The sequence below is a fragment of the Coturnix japonica genome, chromosome 23 (assembly GCF_054131305.1).
Source record: "Coturnix japonica strain WE chromosome 23, WE-NBRP24, whole genome shotgun sequence".
Lineage (NCBI taxonomy): Eukaryota > Metazoa > Chordata > Aves > Galliformes > Phasianidae > Coturnix > Coturnix japonica.
The window spans coordinates 8,160,442-8,181,371 of NC_140685.1; the positions used below are offsets into that span (position 1 = coordinate 8,160,442).

A 20,930-nucleotide genomic window follows, 5' to 3' on the forward strand; every position below is an offset into this window, starting at 1 on the left:
AAAATCTTTGTCATGCCAAACATGGATGATGTTTATATTCCTTTAATGCACTCAGCCATGGATCCCCGCTCCTCTACATACTCACCTAAAGATCTGGTCACGGAGGCCCCCGATCAGCCATGACGTGAAGACTTGCAGTTTACAGTATTATAAAGGTTATTCTCATGGTTTTATAAACTGTGCTGTAGTTCTCATCATCAATTTGTGCCACTGTCCCCCTCCCCAAGGTCTGCCTATAACCATAACCTTTGTGCTCACTTGCCTGGTTATTGTTCCTGTGTAGTTCAGCGACATGGTTTCATTCCATTAAGCAACTGATTTGTTTTTGTACTGGCTACCATCAGGATTTTAACTTGGAGACTGAGATGACCTGTTCTTCAGGGGAGGGAGGGAGGGAGAACCTAACTAGAATAGATCAAGGAGCTTGTTGACACAGCTTGTTTTCACGCTATGTTGGTGTGCGTTAACGCACTGAGAGGGTGTTTGGCAGCAAAGAGACTGCGTGCCAAATGGAAAAAAAAATCCTAAATAAGGAATGAATTTATAAAAACTGGAAGAATATTTTTCTTTCTCAGGCAGTTGGAGGTGTAGAATGAACTGTTTTATGTTCCTTCACTTCTGCAGTCGATAGCTTGTGTCAAGCAATCAAAATATGAAATGCTTTCAGGATAAAAGAATGTAAATTGGATGTATAGGTAATATTGTGATTCAGTGTGGTATGTACATGTTACTTTTTTCATATAGGACTTGTGCTTTTTTTTGGGAAGCAACTAGCCATAAAACACAGTTATCAGTGAGGGTGGGACTGTCATATTTTTGTAAATGAGGAGAAAAAAGTTGGTAAAGCCATGAGACCAAACTATAGCAAGCAGCCTTATAGTGAGGTACAATCACCTTGATTCATGATTAATTCTGAATGTTTATAAAGACATGAGCACACACGTGAAATGTTTAATACTGCACATTACCAGAAGTACTTAGTTACCCTACTGTGTATAGGAGCCTCCTGCTATGATGAAACAGTTTTTTCTTATAGGAGAATTTGTTGCTGTGACTCTTTTCCATTGCACTGTGTTTACATGCAAAGCATGGGACCAAATTCTCACATTACAGCTGTGTAAATGCAGATATCAGCCTCTTGATGTTTGGGAAACAGCTGTAATGGAAAGATTTGACCCCTGTGCATTGATTGTTCTTTTGGACTCTGAAATAGGAATTCAAGCTGATCGTGATATAAAAGACTGTTTCTGCTACTTAATGGCCAAAACTAAATGGGGGTATGGGAAACTGCCTCGTGTTTCTATCTAGTATGATGACTCAAGAGTAAACGTATGCAGTAAATTCGGTATTTGAACACTACATATCCACTACTTAACACACACAATGTTTTTCTGATACTCATTGTTGCCAACAGTTGATGGATGTCAGAAAATGTTTTAGTTTACAGAGGGTGAGTCCCAGCTCCCCTTTTATAACATGATTTGCTTTTTTTTTTTTTTGCTTTTTTTTTTATTAGAAGTAATTTTTAAAAGAACTTTTTTGTACTTTGTGTTGTCACGTTTGATGTAAATCGAAATTTCCATGTGTAACTCGATGATTTACCATCTTTAAATGAAGCTATTATATTGAAGGTTTTTTAAACAGCACCTTGCCTGAAACATAAAAGAAAAACTAGCATTTAATATATTTAAAATTAATTCTATATTTGAACACCTATTTTGGTTACCTTTAATTGAAATATTAGTAGGTTATATTTGTTACCTGAACTCCTCCTCGACCATTCCAGGCTGTGTATATTCTGGGTTCTGCTCTGATTACGTAGGCACTATCTGCCTCTCATGAAGTCTGCATGTCTTGTACGCAGGTCTTTTATATGATTTAATTTTTATGTGCAATAATTAAAGTCAAAAAGGACTAGATGCACTAATGTGTAAACAGATTTAGATTATTATACGAGATTGTCATATTGCACTTCATAAACTGTGGGTATCTACAGTCTGCTTGCTTTGTTTTATTAAATAAATTTATCTCGTCATTTATTCGGTTAATTTCCCCACGCTGCTGCTTGCCACCTCCTGCTGCAGGCTGCTCCAAAGGCCATTGGAAGGCAATTCACTGCAATGAGATGTTTTGTATACACCTAAGCTGGGTATCCCAGTAGGATAACACAGCATATGATCTGAGGGTCCACTCACCCTGAGCCTGTCCTGACTTTACAAGAGGATAAAACAAAAGCTCGTAGAGCAGCTCAGCACAGCAGCACTGTCTTCTTCCCACCTTTGTCCCTGTTGTCAGCATTTGCACTAAGCCTGGACCTTGCCAATGTTGTGCTGCAGAAAACCCTGCCATGATGATGACCAGAGTCACAGAACAGCAGGGGTACGTGGTACCTGCTGTAGTAATTACATGCTGTAATATAGTAATGGTGGTGTGTCACCTTCAGCATCACCCTGTAGCCTTCCACATCATCCATGGCTCCAGCCTTACTGCCCGCAGGGCATCGCGCTGGTCCAGGCCTGGGTCCCCTGGTCCCTCCTCCCTCTCCCCATAGCAGCCCATAGCTCCTATGGAACGGCAGCCTGGGGGACACCGGGTTACTTCATCCGCGTTAGAACTCAACACCGCCCGCCGCCATCAGCCACCACAGCGCCGGAAAGGCCGCGCCGCCTCCTCGCGCCTCCTTATATAGCTCCCATCGCGTCACACCCCGCCCTTGCTCTTCTCGACCAATAGGATTTAGAGCTCAGGGCACGCGCTGAGGGGGGTGAGCGCCCAATGAGATTCAAACCCGTGGTCACGTGCGGAGCCGTTGGCGCTGAGGTGATGGTCGCGCTGCGCCACATGGCGGCGGAGGAGGGAGGAGCTGCGGGAGGTAACGCGGTGTGAGCCGGGGTGATGTGATGTGATGTGCGGTGTGAGCCGCGTGGGGGCGGGCGGGGGAGCAGAGCGCTGCGATGGGATGGAACGGCTCGGGGTTGTGCTGTTAGAGCGCTTGGCTCCAGCTGAGCGGCAGCGCTTATCGCTGCAGGCCCCGCTTATCGCTGCAGGCCCCGCTCGGACCCGCGGGCGGCGCTGTGTGCGCGGCGGGATCAAACCAGCCCCGTCCCGTAACGCGGCGCTTCGGGCTCGGAGCGATTTGCGGCTCCGTGAGCAGCTCGGGCAGCGCTGCGGGATGGGACGGGGTTGTATTGACCCGGCTGTCACAGCCGGAGCCCGATAGCTGCAGCTCCATCTGCTCCCACTGATCCCACGGCGCTGCACCCCCGGCCCCAGCTGTGTGTGTCCGGCCCCAGCTGTGTATGTACGGCCGGCCCCAGCTGTGTGTGTCCGGCCGGGCCCAGCTGTGTCTGTGTCCGTCCGTCCGTCCGTCCGTGTCCGGCCGGCACCGCCCGGTGCTGACGTCGTGGTTCCGAATCGTGCGGCCCCGCCCCGCCGCGCGGTGCTCGCCGGACCCTTTGCGGGCGGCAGCAGCGCGGAGCTGTGGGTGTGAGCCATGGAGCCGTTCCGCCGCCTGCTGCTCGCTATGGGCGCAGCGCTGCTGCTGCTCGCTACGAGCCCCGGGGTAAGTGCGGCACCGGCTGGGGCTGACAATGGGTTTGGGAGGCGGGCGCGGTTCGTCCCGCTGCGGGGATGGCCGGGGGGGGCCGGGAGAGGCCTCGTTCGGGCGGACCGGGCCCTCTCCGGGGAGGGAGGTGCGGTGACCTGCCGGGCTGTGCGGAACGTTGGACGGGACTGGGGCGGGTCGGGGCTCGGCCGCGTTCGGGACGAGCTGCGCTCAGTGCCCTGTGCCGCCCGTCGTGGGCTTCAGCGCTTCGTGCCCGCGTAGCGTGTAAAATCCGTCGAAATATCCAAATGCGATTAATTTTCTTTAAAGTTACCGGTGACGGCAGGGTGAGCAAACTTTGGATACTGAAGCTCTGTAGGTGGATAGTGGAACTGTAGGCTGGCAGTGCTCTGGTGTGCAGAGCTTTGTTGCTCTGATTGATCGGGCTGTAACCGCGCAGCTGGAGGGCCTCGTTTGTTTTATGAGCAGAGCCCACCTGTGCTCGTATGAAAATGCAAACGCCTGGGGAATGTGACCCAATCCCACGATAGGACACTTTGATCGTTCTCCTTCCAGAACAAAGGTAGCGACGTGTGCTAAATCTGCAGATGGTTGGTTGGTGTCCAACGGAGGCTGCAGCTGAGAATTCAGAGGTGAAAGACAAAGCGTGCAAGTTGCTGCAATGCTGAACGATTTAAGAAATAGCCAGTTTAGTTAGAAGGTATCGCATGGAGCAGAAAGGGACGGAGCCATAGCGAAACCAATCCAAAGCAAATGGAACACTGAGCAGATCGCTTAGTGGAGGTGATGATATTAAGTAGTGTACCGTCAAATGGGATGTTGTCTGTTGTGTATAAAATCAGATGGTATCCCAAAGTTCTGCTCTGAGAGTTTCCTTTGTAAGTTCTTAGGACTGGGTAACAGTATGAAAGGCCAGCTGGCATTTTCTGCTTCCATTGTATCTGAGTGCAGCAGAGTTTTACACCATGTACCTTCCACTGTGTTCCTTATTGTTACTTGAAAATACAGGTGTAATGCATGGGGTTACAGTTCTGGTTAAGCAAAGCTGCAGGCTTTGTTTTCCATCTAAGATATAGTAGCTCCGCTCCCATTCTTTAAAGGTAAACACACGTGGATAATGGAGCTTTGTAACAACGTTGTCACCTGAACTAGAAACTGGAAAAAAAAGTGTCAACAAAAACGACATGAAAATTGTTAGTGGAGAATGCTAATGCTATGAGTTCTAGATTGCAGTATTTTGCGAGGGAAACACTGCTGTGCAATCCACAGTTTTACAGTAGTACTCAATAGGAGCACTAAAAAGTAGTTTAAAACTAAAACTCATCTACGAATCAGCAGATTAAATTTCAGCTCTGTACAGCTTTTATTTGTGGAGCTCCCCGCTCCTGTTCTCTGCTTTCCCTCCTCTCAGTGTCCCCTATTCTGGTATCTGAGCTGGGATTCTCCATTTCTGTTTCCTTTCCTTTCTGTTCTCCCGCTGCCAGCACAACTCCTTGCCTTCATCCCACGATGAAATGCATTTCTGCCTTCAGTCCCTCTTTGTGTGTTTTTGTTTCTTTGCTTCTAGTCTCAGTTTCTCACAGTTCACATTTCACTGTGAAGATCTGCTCATGTCACATGAGTGATCAAAGCCCATTAACAAGACTGACATACAATTCATGGTATTGAGGGAGCATGAAAAGTGTGAGATTGCCTTAAGATTTGTGCTGCTCGTGCTGTCTGTGAGTTCCTTTCAAGGCTACAGATGATGGTTTTCTGCTGCGTATTTTCCTTGATAAATGTACTTTATATCCAGGCTTTAATAGTACTTTCTTTTAACTTCCGTGTTCCTCAAAGGGCTTTTTCTCCTGTCTTTTCCATATGATGTGAAATCTCACCCCTTGTTATTCAAGTGACAGACTCAGCATGGGAAAAGCCCCAGCCTTGCCCAGGTGCCATTTCTTCTCGTTTATTCCTTATCTCAACAGGAGCTGTTTGGTCAGTTAGCTGAAAGGCGTGAAAATCCATGCAAGACTGCAGAAGATTTTATTGAGGACATATTCTAATATAACTAACATTAATATGTTCTGAATTGCAGGTCTCCATGGTTGCTCAATAAAACCACTCGTATGCTGGGGCTGCTTGGCAGGTTGTTGAGGAATACGAGCTCACCTTGCACACTTAGAACCACAGTGGCCAGCTCTGCCTTGAAGTAACAGAGATTCATATATTTCTAACTCTGTTCTACGTATTCTGATTGGTAGCATCTTGTGAGACTGAACTAAGCTTTGCTTTCACAGAGTGGTCCTGGTCTGAGCTGGGAGCTTACAGCGCAGGGCACTGCTCATGGTTCCATCCAGTCAGAGGATAGTTGGGAAGGACATCCCATAGTTTTCCATTTATTCTCGTAGTTTCTTTTTTGGCAACTTTTTTCATACATTAACTATTACTTCTACTGAAAAACTTCCCCGACCGTTTGCTATATGGAATGGTTTTACCCTGGCATGATTTGTTATGCCTGGTGGCCTGCAGCCTGTAGGCTGGCAGTGCTGTCACAAGGCACCTGTCCAGGGCCAATGGATCTTGTGCTGTCTGTGATGAATATGGCCATTGCGTGTGCTGTGCTGAGCTTTAAAAGGGATTTGCTGTGCCTCCGTGCTGGTTTGTCTGCTGTGCATCCAGTAGCATCTGTTCTGATCTGGAACTCGACTGTTTCTTAGTAGTTTTTTTTAGTAAAATGCAAATGCAGAGACTGATATATCTTTAATTATATATTGGGAAATGTAGACTTTTTTTTTCCTTGAGAGAACATGCATCTTGTCAGCTCTTTTGTTTGGTTAACCAGGCATTAATGAGGAGGTTAGGAGAACTGAAATGAAAGGTAGCAAGTAATTCATCCTTAATCTTCCATCAGAGCAGACAAATTACTCCTGGTGTGTATGTACTCCCTGTAAGATTCGGGGAAGGAACAATGTTATCTGCTAACACCCTGCTTTGTTTACTGGCAAGCACTGAACTGTTTCTGTGAAATCAGTGGCAGTTCTTGGAGGTAGAAATAGAGCATCACACATCCACTGTCCGTACAGAATGCTTTCCTGCGCTGTGTTTGTACATGAGAACCAACCTCCTGTGGTGTCACCCCAGAGCAGATGTGTTTCTGGGTTACAGAGTGATCCCCTCCAGGAGCCCAGCAGCTTGCTGTTCTGTCTGCTCCTACCCACGCACTTGAGGAGGGTTTGTGCAAACTCAGTGACCTGCATTTCAGAAGGACTGCTTTAGAGAAGATAAATTAATGGAAGAAATGACTCCTGTGGGGATCTGTTTTCTTCTCGCACGATAAAACAAATTAGGGCACTGCTGTGCAAAGCCTTACAAACATGTGAAGTGCTGCGGTGAGTTCAGATACCATCTCTGACACTGAGCTGTACCACAGGCCTACAAACACAGCCAAACTTGTTCTGCAGCTTTCGCTGTCCTTCCTTTCACTCTTGGGTCATTCTGACTTGTTTGGAGTCATTTTGTTACTTTGATTTCTAAACCACCATTCTATCTGAAGATGTGTTAAGTTTGGAGAGATTCTTAGTGTAGTCAGCTGGTGTCTATAGATAAATACCCTTGTCAGTCCCATGCTTTAGGCACTTAGAGATTCCTTGCAGGCAGTGCTTTAGAACATTTGTCAAAGTTAAACTTAGCGAGTGCTTCAGTTCTCAACAGAAGAAAGGAAGTGAAAATGCTGAGGAGAATCAACTAATTCTGTAAGATAAAGAGACTTGTGCAAGTACGTCTGCAGTGAAAATGGGCATTTGTTTGGACTGAGGAAGGTGCGCTGTGCTTTGTCAGTGGCCTGAGTAAAAAACTGCATTTTTTCTCCCAAATTATGCATTTCATTGTGATTTCTTGCTTGTACTCATGCAGATACGTAGGGAGCATTTTAAACTTCTGCCTTCTGTCTGGTGTTGGACAACATCTGGCTGCTGTGGATGATGGTTAATTAGCTGCAATTAACCTGATGGGCCAATTTGTGCAAGTCGTTAAAGCAGAGCTGGAATATTCATTCAGTGGCTTTGGTTCACATTCAGTTCCCATTTTGTAAGCAGGCAGCTTTGCACAACTGTGGTGGTTGTTCCATTTATTACTTTTGGCCTCTTGGTCAACGGAATAAATTAAACGTTACATCTTATCTAAACTGTGTGTTAGTGTAAAAGTAAGCTGGCTTTTCAACATTCTTGGGGTTGGGATAAAGGAATTCCTCGTCTGTGGTCAGTCACTGATAACTAGGATTGTTGGGGGTTGTTTTTTGTGAAATATATTGCGATCTTGAGCTGCAAATTAATGCATAAGTACAGAATATTGCTGCACAAAGACTGAGTTCAAATCAATTTTGAACACAGTCCATTCCTTCTGCTTTCCATCGTGATGCTGGTATCAACACATGTTGGAAATGTTGCTCTTCATTAATAGCTTGAAAGCAGAATGATTAGGAATGAATGTCAGCGTTTCTAGGAAGGCATTCAGCATTTATTCCGTCTTTCTTTCTGCTCTGTGTGTTTTACAGTTGTTGTGGCTGGGAGGAATTGTGTGTAATGTTTGTAGGTGTCCCCGATTCTTTTAGTTCTGTGCTCTGCCTCAGTCTGATGCTTCAGCTACAGTTTTCCAAAGAGGCTGTTACTCCTATACCCAGGACTAAGAACATTTGCATTAACTTAGCAATAATTGTAGCATGACTGGTAATTATTTTTAAGAATGTAAGTCATTTGAGGCATTGCTGGTTATGTAAAATACACACACTTTCGTTTCATGAGCTATGGTGAGTTAAGAGTTATATTTAACACTGAAACTTCCTAATGGTGGCAGGTGGCACTCAGATGAGCAGTGCAGATGCAGTGCACAAATTACTGCTTATATGAGCAATAACCTGAGACTCAGTAAATGGGGATGGGTTGGCCTTAGGGTGTGTAAGATCATCTTTAGGCAGGAAAAGTAAACATGAGATTAATGTGTTTTTTCCTGCTCTGTGTACTGGAACACCTTATAGTTGTAATCACTGATCCTGCAACGGCTTCGTAGTTCTGAGTCCTCAATGTCTGGGTGATGTCCTTTTAATCAAATTGCTTGCAGTATCCAGGCTCAAAAGCTGCTTGTGTTGTATAAATAACAGCAGGCACCTAGCAGCGCTGTGCCTCAGTGTGAAGAGCAGAGTGGCATTTCCCCAGTGGCAAAGTGATCAGAACACCAAGTTAAGGCTTGAGTCCTCTAGCATGAATTACTTTCTAGGGCCCGTAGATGTGGATTTGCTTAAGCAATGCTATTTGGGGCAGAAATGCATTAATTGGAGACCTGAGGTACAGTAACACATTGAAGAGCCCTTGCAGTTTGAATGTCCTCTGGCCTTTATGCTGCTTCAATCCGAAGTGCTTAGTCCCTGCTCAGAGCTGGTGCATACATCTCCAGCTTGAAGCTCAGCCACCACCACCCTGCAGAGCAATCTCGTTGTTACCTGTCCTCCTTTTACCCAGGACACATTTCTCTTCTGTGCACTAAATCTTGGCAAAAGAATGTTGTTAGCTTTGTAGTAGTATGGTTGTGACTTTAACACTTACGTTCTCTGCCCTGCTGTGGAGTTCCTTACCCTAGGTCTCTTCTTATGTAGGCGTTGCATCAGATTGTTTCCTAATTTGGCCCTGTCTCTGCTTTCTCTATAGCTTAGTACGAGAAGACTTTGATAGAGAATTCAATGTGGAGATGCAGCTGGGGTTTGGTTACTCACTGCCTGTTTGTCTGGGGGAGCTGAGTGCAGTTAGCAGTGCTGAGGTGTTCACAAAAGCCATAAATCACTGAATTCAGAAGCTCAGGATTGTCCAACCTGTGTGATGAAAAGTAAAGATGATGTTCTACTCAATTTACGGTCTGACAAAGGCCATAGTAAAACACTGTAGTGTAAGCAGTGACATTCAGTGTGTGGGTTTTTCTTTTCTAGAACACCAGCTCAGTAACTGTGCCTGAAACACTCTTGTTTGTTTCAACTCTTGATGGAAGTTTGCATGCTGTCAGCAAGCGGACGGGAGCGATCAAGTGGACTTTAAAAGAAGGTGAGGAGATGTCCTGGTGCTCTGTTTTCAATACTAGCAATCGATAACCCAGAGTGTTGTGGAGCCTGGTAAATACATTTTGTTTGTTTGTTTTTTCTTTCCCTTTTTTTGCTGTTGTTCGTTCTCCAGACTCTAAATGAGGCCGGTGTTTCTGGAGTCATATTGAGCTTCATATTTTCACTTGCAGATCTTTTTGCAGATTTGTGGGGCATGTTTTTGTGTGTGGTTTTGTTGTTGTTTTTTTTCCCCAGAATATTTTAGCTGTAGTGCTATAACTAAGTAGGTATCACGTTATATGAGAGTGAGTGCCATGTAAGAATGCATAGAGGAGAGCAAATGTGGAGTGGGAGTATCATCTGGTGGAACTGTTGGCAGAGGAAGCTTGATTTTATCCTTGGAATATCCAGCATGCAGTGGATGGGGCACACACCTCAGGTCTTTCTGTCTAGGAACAGCACAGGTTTTTACATCAAAGGATCGCACTGGGTGCAGGAGTTGAACATTGCTCAGTGACTGGAGGTGATTTTGTGATTTCAGTTATTTTGTAGAGAGCTCTTTTTGTCTCTGTGACAAATTCACTCTTTAATAGAAACTTCTTTTAGAGGGAATCTGATTACATTTAGTAGAAATGATAGCAGAACTTTTGCCTTGAAATAAATGAGGAAGCAAATCAGGTGGAAAGGACTCAGTGATTGCATAGTTCTGACCTGATGAAACCTCGTGTCAGTTCAGTAGGTGAGCTGAAATGGTGTGAAATGAATCGTGTGTATCTGATATATGCAATACAAACCGATTATCCTTAGTTCTGAAACCATTCATATTTGGGTACAGAGTGGCTAGACGAAAAGTTAACTTCACTAATGATCAAAGAGTGGTTTTGTAGCCATTCTTGAGGTAAAAAGGGGTAAGAAGATGCTTTCTTGAAGGGTCTTTGTTGCTGAATGTGGTTCTTTTCTCCCTTCTGTCTCCCCTTTAAAAGTTAGACCTTTCCTCTTCCTTTATTGCTGCTCTAAAGGTTATTGTGGTTTTAACAGAAGCTGTAGCTGGCTCTCACTTCTGGCTTGGATATACAGTGCATTGTCCTGAACCAGAAGGGTGTTGTAACCAGTATTTTTTTTCTTGGCACACAGACTTAGGAAGTGGCAGGAGATTTTTTGAGGAACAAAAAAAGGCACTTTGTAATGAGGAGGGCTCCATCAGAGCGTGTTGCTCAACGGACTAAAAAAAGTGTTGCAAGACTATTGTTCATAGGGTAGAATGGCCAGACTGGATAATCTGGTTTTATGGGACTGCCTCTTCTCTCTGTCACTGCGTTAAGTTCAACATGCTGCCAGCACACGGTGTGTTCGGCTGCTTCATCACAGTCTGTACCATCTTGTGGTGTTAAGTCCCTGGAGAAATGTAATAGTGCAGAATTCAGTATTAATGCATACACACAGTATTAATACACAGCCTTTGTGTACTCTCTCTGTCAGCAGTAGGAGCTGGTGTCCATATATTGTATGGAATTAACAGATGGGAAATGGCGTGCACTGCAGGCCGTGTTCTTGCAGGTGCTGCTGTACCTGGGCCGTCAGTGAGCCACGTGCTGAGCAGTTCACGTGTCAGAGTTCTGGAGGTCACTGCAGTGCTGTGGAGGCATTTGTCAGGAAGAGGTTTTATCAGCACACTTAGCAGTGGCATTTAACAAAGGGCAATTCAATGCATTCTGTTTTGTTTGGGAGAAAAACCAAGGTGGTGCTCTTTATCAGACAGTGCTTAAACAAACATGATGATCTTGCCATGTATGGTTTGTTTTAATGTAAGGCTGGAATTTATCTTAGGTATGCAGAGCAAATGAACCACTGCTTATCAGCACAATAATATGTTTGGGTTTCCTGCCTTTGTGTAGTGCTGCCAAGAAGGGCAGCTTGAATCCTTGTGCTCCCCATAATGCACAAGTGAATTTTAAAGGACTGCTCTGAGATGTGAAGGTCCCGTCCATTAGAAGTGGTTATTCCCAGCTGAGAAGAAATACCTTGTGTGTGACTGCTGACTAATAGTGACTGTCAAAATGAAGAACAGTTTTCTTTCCATCACGTTTCAGGGGCTGGTGGGTTACTGTCCCTAACCTCATTTTCTGTAATTGCAACAGCAAGCAGAGATAACAAGATTTTAAATTGGCCCGTTAGCCCAAATGCTATGGAAGGGCCTCCGGGCAGGAAATGGTTTCCTCCAGCTCATTCCAATGGGGCAGGAGTTTACACACTTGCTCTTTCAGAATCTTCCACTTCTCCTTTTTCAATTAGTGGTTTTGCATGTTCTGTCCAGAGGCACGTTACAGCGATGAAATGTACAGCTCTGTCTTGTGCATTAAAAAAGATTTGTTCTTGACTTGGTTGAGGGGCAGATTTTGTTGTATCACATTGGCAAAATATGGAAAAAAGATGAAGGTGCTTTGTTTTGTGTTTCAAAAATGGTATATATGGCTGTACATGCAAAATGCATGTGTAGTCAGTTATCACCTCAGAAACAAGTTGTGCAGCTTTGTTATCATGAGTGATCGCTGGAGGAGATGCTTGCAGATAGGACCGAGTTCTGGGGCACAGTTGGTGATGACTGTTGTCATCTTCACCACAGACAGTGGCTTGTTTTTCCAAGTGAGAGACATTTTCTGTCATCAGTTCATGGAGAGACTTGCAAAAGTTATTTGGCTTTTTACCTTTAGCAGCATCCATAGCAATGGCATTAAATCTTACCCTAACTGAGGCAGGTGCCGTTTTCTGTCGATGCATGGTGCTGTTTCTTTCTGGAAGCAGGGGATTGAGCTGTTTAAGAGTGAAATAGGAAAACTCAAGGTACTGTAGAGAACTGTTGTCTCATCTAAGTTTCCTTCCATAGTAGCTGGGGAGTAGCATGGGTAGAAGCAGCACAGAACTTCAGAAGCTGTGAGCACTTCTTAGATGCTGTTCACTTTCCCATTTTACAAATGTGGTTACAGTCAGGCAGGGCTCACTGAGGCTGCTGGGGTGGCACCTTGCAAACTCAGTGCATCAGCCATTCAGAAAGGAGCAGAGTTGAAGGAACCAAACAGCCAGTGTTACAACTTTTCTTTCTTCTGTTTATGCAGATCCTGTACTGCAGGTGCCAATACATGTGGAAGAGTAAGTGTTTCTTTTCTTTCATTTACTGCTTGTTTGCTTTTCACTGGCGTGTTGAGATTGGGTTTATTTTGAAACAAAATCGTGTGTATTCTTGGAAGGTGTCGTGCCTCGTGCGTGTGAACTTGAAGTTGTTTTAAGAGCTGATACTGAAAGAATGTAATTAGCAACCTACAGTTCTCATAACACTAAGATGAAACCTCCTGTCTGCAGGTTGTTCTCCCTCAGGTCTTTGATCAGGTTTAGCAATTACGTGTGATCACTGCCAGAATCTTAATTGAGCAGCTTTGAAGCTGATGGACAGTGAGCTATCTCTGGGTTTTGCACTTATTCTCTCCCAGTAAAAGACTAAAAATACTAAAGCGTTGGAAACCCAAACCACAGCTGCCACCAGAATCTTCAGATGAAACCCTCACGCTGCTGTTTCACTCATTCCTCCAGCACAGCCATGTGTTCTAGAAAATTTGAGGCTTTAATTTGTAGTGTGTGGTAAAATCCTTTTTATGTGTGTGTGGTTTTGTTTTTGAGTTTGGCTCTTTTGGGGTTGTTGGGTTTTTTTTGTTGTTTTTGCTATTTGGGTGAGGGCTTTCACTTCCCTCTTAAATTACTGAGTTCTGGCAGCTGTTCCTTATCTACATTCTGCTCCCCAGTTTTGTTTGATTTTGATTTTGTTTCTTTTTAAATTCTGTGACAGTCAGAAGCACATCAGTCTTGTTTAAAAGCTTTCAGCCAAGTGGTTGCCTGCCACATCTGGGTCTTTGAATTTTCCAGTGCACTGGTAACCTGAGACCTGTTTCTGTTTGTTTCATTTGCACAGTTAATAAATGAAACTTCCAAAAATAGGTAATAGGAAGTGAAAACGTGCAGCGTTAGAAGGAGTTAGATGAACTTCTCTGGAAAGCTGGTACTGACCGTAGTTGCTTTTCTGTTCTCTGAGAAGCACAGGATTTCTTTTTTTAATCACTTATAATTGCTGCTTAAATCCTAGGCCAGCGTTTCTTCCAGACCCAAACGATGGCAGTTTGTATACACTTGGTGGCAAGAACAACGAAGGCCTGACTGTAAGTGTCCTTTGGAGATTCTCTCAGCTTTCAGATGAGTGTCCCAGTCAGACTCACACAAAGGATCAGCCTCTGAGGGAACTTTCTGCTGTCTCAGCAGTGCTGCTTTTGTTTTGTTCAGTGGAATTGTACCCATTTTTTGGAAAACCTTGATCACAGCAAAACCAAACATCTGCCATATGTGCAAGTTTTTAGACTGGTAATACTCTTATGTTCTTCTGCTATTGCTTTTGCAGAGCAATAACATACTTTCTAGGAATGGAATGTTCCCCCCTTCCTTGTGACCATCAGGAAATTGCTGTCACTTGAAAATACCAACAGCAGACGTATTTATTTTTTCCACTCTGTTTTTCTGAAACTTGCTAAAATAGTGATGATGACAAGTTACATCTCTGTGGTATAATCCAAATAACAAACCATCTCTGTACAGCCAGATGGGAAAGGGGTACCCTCAGTAATACAAATTAGGTATATCTCCTCCACCACACTACTTAGTTTTCTAGAACCATCCAGCAGATAGGATCAGCGTATGCTCTATGCTGACACCTGTAGAAGATGTTTCAGTTTTAGTAAGCAGACAAAATGCTGACCCTTTCGGAACACTCACCGATCTGTGTAACCACAGATGTTAGCAAACCTTGGGCTTTTATTTTTAAACCTCGTGATGAAATCATAAAGTGTTTGGCTTCCCAGATTTTTTTCTGGCAGCTTCTACAATTACCTTTAAGAATTTTAATATTCTTAAATACTTTAGTATTTACTCCCCATAGTACAGCCAAATCATAACTTGCAGAATGAGCCCGGATTCTTTTCCTGGGTGAATCCAGGAAGCATTTTAACAAAGTTTCCTTTATTCTGTTGATCTCCCTCCTTGAACCGATCAAGTTTCTGTTTGGAATCACTATTATAAGCAGTGTAAGTTTCACATGTAAAAAAAAGACTGATCTTTGTTATTAGTGTAGCTTGACCATTACTCTTGTACCCTCATCCTTATAAAACTGTTAACACTTAATAAGAATCTTCACCCATCTTCTAACTGCAGAGCAGCTTTGGCAGTATGTCAGGAATGCTGTAGTCAGAGATTACTGCTTCACCCTGACACCAGTTTCACCTGTATGAAGTTATCTGGCCTTTATAATTGTTAGTGTAAGAGAAATATCTTATACCCCTTACAGGTGAGGCAGTTAAGCATGATGTGCTGAAAGCTTGACAGCTGCTGAGCATTGATGCTAGGCCTTAAAAACAGTCTTTGCCTCCAGATCCCTCTGCTGCAGGTAGTCTTTCCCACATGCATTTCTCTTTCTGTGAGATGGATGAGCCAGGCCTCCGGCTGTTCTGAGTTTTCAGAGGAGGGCCTCGACCTGAACTTTTGGGATATCAGGCACTGCAATAACACAAGCAAATAATTAAAACCTCTCATTTGAGATTTCCAGAGTTTTCTGTCTGCTTTTTTCTATGAACGAGAGCAAAAACTTAACACAGCAACAAGTTTTATTGTTGTTTTTCTTGTCCCCAGAAACTTCCATTCACCATCCCAGAGTTGGTGCAGGCTTCTCCGTGCCGCAGTTCAGATGGGATCCTTTACATGGGTGAGCCCAAATTAAAGCTTTCTTTTAAAATTGAAACATATTCAGCAACCACGAGGTCTCAGGCAGAGCACATGGAAATGTTTTACTCTGGGCTTTAATTGTAGTTTTTCACAAATGTTTCTGATGACAGTAAATGGGTTTAATGTAAATTGAATTGCTGAAAATTGAGAAAAGAAACAACTTTTCCTAAGGGAGAGAACAGCTGTTGTGAGCAGCCTGTGGGGTTGGGTTTTTTCCTTTGTTTTAATTAGTGTTTTAGGTGCTCTCACAACAAAAAGTGATTTCTGCTTGAAATCTTATGTTTACAAATGTCATTGGCTGTTTTTAGTACAGTGATTGCATTAGAAATCTTATTGCAACAGGGTTGGACACATTCCATTATCTGAGATACAGTTGGGTCACTTTATATAATAACAGTTTTGTGTCTCACTTGGCCTGTGATTCTAATTGCAGGTTTATTTAGGATGAGGAAGGGAGAAGGAAGGGCAGTTTGTTTATGACAGCGGTAGATGTGTGAAAGATCAGGATGAACTTAGTACTGTTTTTTAATCTAAAGATCCAGTGCCTACTTCTGGCTCTCCACTTTATGTTGCTCCGTGACAAATGTCCATCTGAGCTTCTAAGCTAGGCACATCTATGTTAAAGTTGAAGAACTGCTCGTGATTGCAGCTCTTGTATAGTCTTAATAGGATTACAGTCCTTGATCAGTTTGGAATGTGTGGTCTCTCATTGCTTCTTTCATCTACTGTCCTTCTGCCGTAGCACCTCAGTCTACTCTGCCAGCTCAGAAGGTTTTTTTGCACTAAGAATTCTCTTAGGAATTAGCCAGCTGTACGTACCTTTCTGAATGCTGGATTTAGTTGTTGATGTCAGCATTTGGAATTGGCCAGCAGTGCTAAATGATGAACTTAAGCTTGACTGTAAGACACCGTTTTATTAAAAATGCTCATTCGTGCTGAGCTCTCAAGCCTCCTAAAAAAAAAGGATGAAAAACTTAATGAAGTGCAATTTTTTGATGGGATGGTAACACTTACATTATGATTTCAGGCAAAAAGCAGGATATTTGGTATGTGATTGACCTCATGACTGGGGAGAAACAGCAAACCTTGACTTCTTCGTTTGCAGAAAGTCTTTGTCCATCAACATCGCTGCTGTATCTTGGGAGAACAGGTCAGCTGCTGCTTCTTTCTGAAGCTTAGAATTTTTCTTTGTTGTTGTTTTTGTTGTGAGTAGAAAGGAGTCATATAGACTTGATCCTTAATAACACATAAATACAGAGGTGAAAATGTTCCCAGGTGTCATAGATCAGTTACAGTGCATTGTAAGTTACATTTTAGAATGTACGATTTAGAAACATTTATATAAAATAAGTACATCAGAAGTTGTTCTGTAGAAACAAGATGCTGGTGAGGTGGGCTGGTTCTGAGGCTGCAGAAAATGAGTGTGGGAGTGGATGGGGTGTTGTCTTTAATCACTGTGGACTGGTTCTTTATCAGGAGCGTGGGGAAAATGAAATGCAGAGCACAGTGAGCAGCGTGTGCTGTTCTGAGCAGTCTCATATTTGTGATGATTGCTTCTATACTGCATAGGCTTTTTTGCTTCACAGGCTGTATTTTTTAACAGAGTACACAATCACAATGTACGACACCAAGAAGAAGGAGCTGAGATGGAATGCCACCTATTTTGATTATGCAGCCACTCTGCCTGATGAAGACGTAAAATATAGTAAGAATTTAATTGCAGTCTTTTTTCCTTTTTAGATATAAGTTGACTAAATTTTGCAATTGATATCTATCAGTTTTTATCCTTTGGCTTAATATCTTAAGCCTGTTAGTTTCAGGCTAACACAATCTAGAGGATAAAGGCTTTGTAGGTATGACTCTAAAAATGCAGTGAAAAATGTCAGGAGAGGAAGCAAACCTTAATTGTGGTGCACAAACGCTGGAGCTGTCTGTTGTTTTTGCTCAGAGTGTGGGACCCTTCAACTTTATCTTCCACAGCTGAGTTTACATTGAGGCTAATCAACATGGAGGCTGCAAGGACTGCCTGTTTGCTCTCACAGGACAGAGCAGCTCTGCAGGGTTGTCTTCTGAATTCTGACACAGAATGAAGGATGGCAGAGCTTTCAGTCATTCAGGAAGAGGCTTCTCAGTCACTTCTCACCCATGAAAGCTCCCCTTTCAGTATATGCTGAAGACACGATCTGTGTGTTAGCCGATCTGTAGGTTTAGAGTGGTGAGGTGTAGGATCCTTGCTGTAATACATGCTGAAGAGGTGAGCTGGATGTGGGTTTCCTCCTGTCTGACTGAACCAAGCTTTTATCAGTTTAACTTGAACAGCTTTTCATTTCCAATGTAAGATACAGTGAACTCCACAGATACGTGAGGCTTGTTAATATGTGTTACTAGAATTGCATGTAAGCAGCAATCCAGATAATCTCCTATACATTTGTATATTGTAGAAATGTCCCACTTTGTGTCTAATGGAGATGGACTGGTGGTGACTGTAGACAGTGAGTCTGGGGACGTGCTGTGGATTCAGAATTACGCTTCTCCTGTGGTAGCTTTTTACATCTGGCAACGTGAAGGATTACGGAAAGTTATGCACACAAATGTGGGGATAGAAACTCTGCGATACTTGACATTCATGTCTGGGGAGGTCGGACACATTACCAAGTGGAAATACCCTTTTCCAAAGGAAACAGAGACCAAGAGCAAATTAACGTGAGCATGAGTATTCCTGTTGTTCTCACTATCTATTAGTCAGGTTTTGACAGCTGCCCTCGCTCTCCAGCAGTGATTATATTTCATATTTGACCTTCTGCTATCTAAAGGCAGAGATGCACCAAAAAAATCATCTACTTAGAAAGATGTGTTCCTTATTTTTATCAGATGTTTTATGTTAGATTAATATTTCTAATGTGGAGCCTTTCATTGAGATTTGTAGTGCTTTGGCAAATATTGATTTGAGTGGTTGTGACAAATTACAGAAAAGAAATGAATAGTTATGACAAATAACTGTGCTTTCATAAGTAAAAGGAATGGGTCGATCACAGCACTTCAGTTTATGAATCTGGAGTTTCCAAGAAGTAAATATTGACAATTCTGGAAATTGATGCATAGATTGTGAATTAGGCTTTAGCTAAGATGGTGAAACATCCATTTGTGTGTTTGTTTTAACATTCTGCTTTCTTTCCAGACCAACTCTTTATGTAGGGAAATACTCCACGAGTCTGTATGCATCACCATCAATGGTGCACGAAGGAGTAACAGTTGTGGTAAGTTGGGAGCTGCAAGAGCTGTACAGAATTAGTATTGCTCGAGGATTTAAAAAATAAGCAAAGTTGAAGTTAAGTCCTACATAAAATGGTTCTGCCTGTACACCATCCTGTCCTGTAATGGAAGATGGGGACCTGGACTGATGACGTTTCTTCCAATATTGAAAAGGGCTCCTTATTAAAATAAAAATTGATGGTTGCATGTTTACAGAAATTAGTGTTTCAATTGCAAATTGGAATTAGTAAACATGTGGCAAATTGAATATTTAATGAAATGATGATGAGTGTTGGAACACATGGGCATCTTTCCAAAATCATTTCAAATGCTGCAGAGATGTGACTGTACTCATCAGGTCGTGTAGCAGGATTGTTGGGCTGGAGAGAACCAGAGGCTGCTGTGCAGTATTGTTGGTGCATTAAGGTTACTGTTAAAATTGTTTGTTTTATTTTTAAAAGAATTACTCCCTCTTGATAAAAACTGCTCACGCTGTGGCTGTCCAAACAGCAGATAAAGCTCCTGTTTTGCTTTTCTAAAAAGAGAGAGCAATCTTATCTCCTAGGCAACATGCAGCTCAGAAGGTCTAATGTCCAAGGCTGCTGTAGCATTTGCGGAGGGCGTGAGGGCAGTGTTTACTTATGGTGACTTTGCAGCCAGTTTTTGCTTTCCCACCAATTCTGACCCTCCATTTTTTGTTTGCCTGCTGAAACATTCTCGAGATTCACTGCATTATTCATTATAGTGATTTTCTCTCTCTCTAGCCCCGTGGCAGTGCCATACCTTTACTAGAGGGCCCGAAAACAGAAGGAGTCACAATTGAAGACAATGGCGAATGTGTTATCACCCCCAGTACAGATTTAAAGTTCTCAGGCAGACTGAAAGGAAAGAACAAACTCAGCTATTGGAACGACTTGCTGTTAATAGGTAGGTGAGGTCCCTTTCTTGGCCCGTGTCTGCCTTTCGGGCAGGATTCCACTGCCATCTGCCGGCGGTTGTCCTGCTCCAGACCTTACAGCTGTTCTCAACTTCTGTACTGGTTAATATGAGCCAAAGGAGTGTGGAGAGAAGTTGGAGTTGAGTGCAGAATCGATTCTTCCTTCTTTTTTCTGCAGTGTGAATCTTGGAACCATTTTAAATCTCAAACATGATCTTTGCTCCAAGGCCAAATCACAAAGCAAAACTAACTTGGGAAAGAGGCAGCTCTGAGGCATTGCAATGTGTATTCCTGTTATGGTCACAGTGAAGCTCCTGAACTAATTCAGTCAGTGCTTGAGAAGAGACCTCTTAGTGACTGCATTCACTGTGCCTGTGACTGCAGGGGCAGAACAGAGGGGAAAGAAGTTTTTGATGCTCTCAAGTCTTTTATATCTCATATTTCATCTACGGTCTTCAAAATTTGAATGTGTGTGTTTTATTTAAAGGGCACCATGAAACTCCATTATCTGCCCCTACAAAGATCCTGGAGAAGTTCCCAAGTAATTTCCCTAAGAGGCCTGAAAATGTGATTCCAGCGGACTCTGATAAAGTCACTATTAAAAAGGTTTGTGATGAGGGTAATCATCTTACTTGATAATTAAAGAACATAGAGAAATAGAAGCTGTGGAGGGATTTAGAAAAAAAAGCCTATCAGTGTCCCGGTAGCCATGAAGACACTGAACTGAGAGACCTTTCTTTGCCTTGTAGGTTATTGACATAGTTGAAGGTTCTGCAACAGAAGTGCCTCCTGCTGTTCCAAAGGATATTGAGGAGAAACTTGCTCAGCCTGTTGCTCGGCCAGAAGCTCCTGTGGATTCTATATTGAAAGACATGGCCACGATCATTCTCAGCACTTTCCTGCTTGTGGGCTGGGTAGCATTTATCATCGCCTATCCAATGGTAATACTGGCTTGTCTTGATGGGATTTTCTGCTGTGGGAGAATCAGTGTTTGAGAGCTAACCCCAAGAAGAGATACAGGAGTTAGGAAATACTCTAATTCCTTTTTCCCCCCCTTCTCACTTTAACTCCCAGGTGTGCTGGACTTGCAAAGGCTATGTGTGTATCTGATAGAACAGTATTGACACTGGAGAGTTTTTTTTCATTCTACAAATTCTGTTCGCTTTTTTTTCACAGACATCACCTTTACATCAGTGGCTTTACTCCCATTTGCTCACCTGAACCACCATCATGGTTTCTGACTTGAAACCACAGCAGGATAAAGGTGTTAAAAGTCAGCGTTTGCTGTATTAACCAAC

General features: G+C 43.2%; 2 protein-coding genes and 1 long non-coding RNA gene across 15 annotated transcripts in view; 2 read left to right on the top strand and 1 right to left on the bottom strand.

Moving 5' to 3' along the window:
* The window catches only part of TEX2 (testis expressed 2), a 40,135-nt gene extending 38,096 nt beyond the window's left edge, over positions 1–2,039 (top strand). For all 9 annotated transcript variants that reach the window (XM_085523032.1, XM_085523035.1, XM_085523033.1 and 6 more), the window contains one exon: positions 1–2,039. In XM_085523032.1, coding sequence (XP_085379158.1) covers positions 1–123 — 123 coding nt within the window. In that variant the 3' untranslated portion in view covers positions 124–2,039.
* LOC146757340 (uncharacterized) lies at positions 1,481–2,842 on the bottom strand. Its single transcript, XR_014936863.1, has 2 exons — positions 2,196–2,842; positions 1,481–2,115 (listed from the first exon to the last, which is right to left on the bottom strand). It is a non-coding gene; the product is annotated as an uncharacterized LOC146757340 (long non-coding RNA).
* The window catches only part of ERN1 (endoplasmic reticulum to nucleus signaling 1), a 24,629-nt gene continuing 6,459 nt past the window's right edge, over positions 2,761–20,930 (top strand). The window contains exons 1-12 of one of the 5 annotated variants that reach the window (XM_015879544.2): positions 3,442–3,562; positions 9,522–9,633; positions 12,743–12,776; positions 13,762–13,834; positions 15,351–15,423; positions 16,471–16,593; positions 17,047–17,148; positions 17,885–18,146; positions 18,622–18,700; positions 19,460–19,622; positions 20,120–20,238; positions 20,382–20,573. In XM_015879544.2, coding sequence (XP_015735030.2) covers positions 3,494–3,562; positions 9,522–9,633; positions 12,743–12,776; positions 13,762–13,834; positions 15,351–15,423; positions 16,471–16,593; positions 17,047–17,148; positions 17,885–18,146; positions 18,622–18,700; positions 19,460–19,622; positions 20,120–20,238; positions 20,382–20,573 — 1,401 coding nt within the window. In that variant the 5' untranslated portion in view covers positions 3,442–3,493. Of the gene's footprint in view, positions 2,873–3,441; positions 3,563–9,521; positions 9,634–12,742; positions 12,777–13,761; positions 13,835–15,350; positions 15,424–16,470; positions 16,594–17,029; positions 17,149–17,884; positions 18,147–18,621; positions 18,701–19,459; positions 19,623–20,119; positions 20,239–20,381; positions 20,574–20,930 lie in introns of those variants that run through there. The other 4 variants (XM_085523039.1, XM_085523041.1, XM_085523042.1 and 1 more) reach the window with 4 other exon arrangements.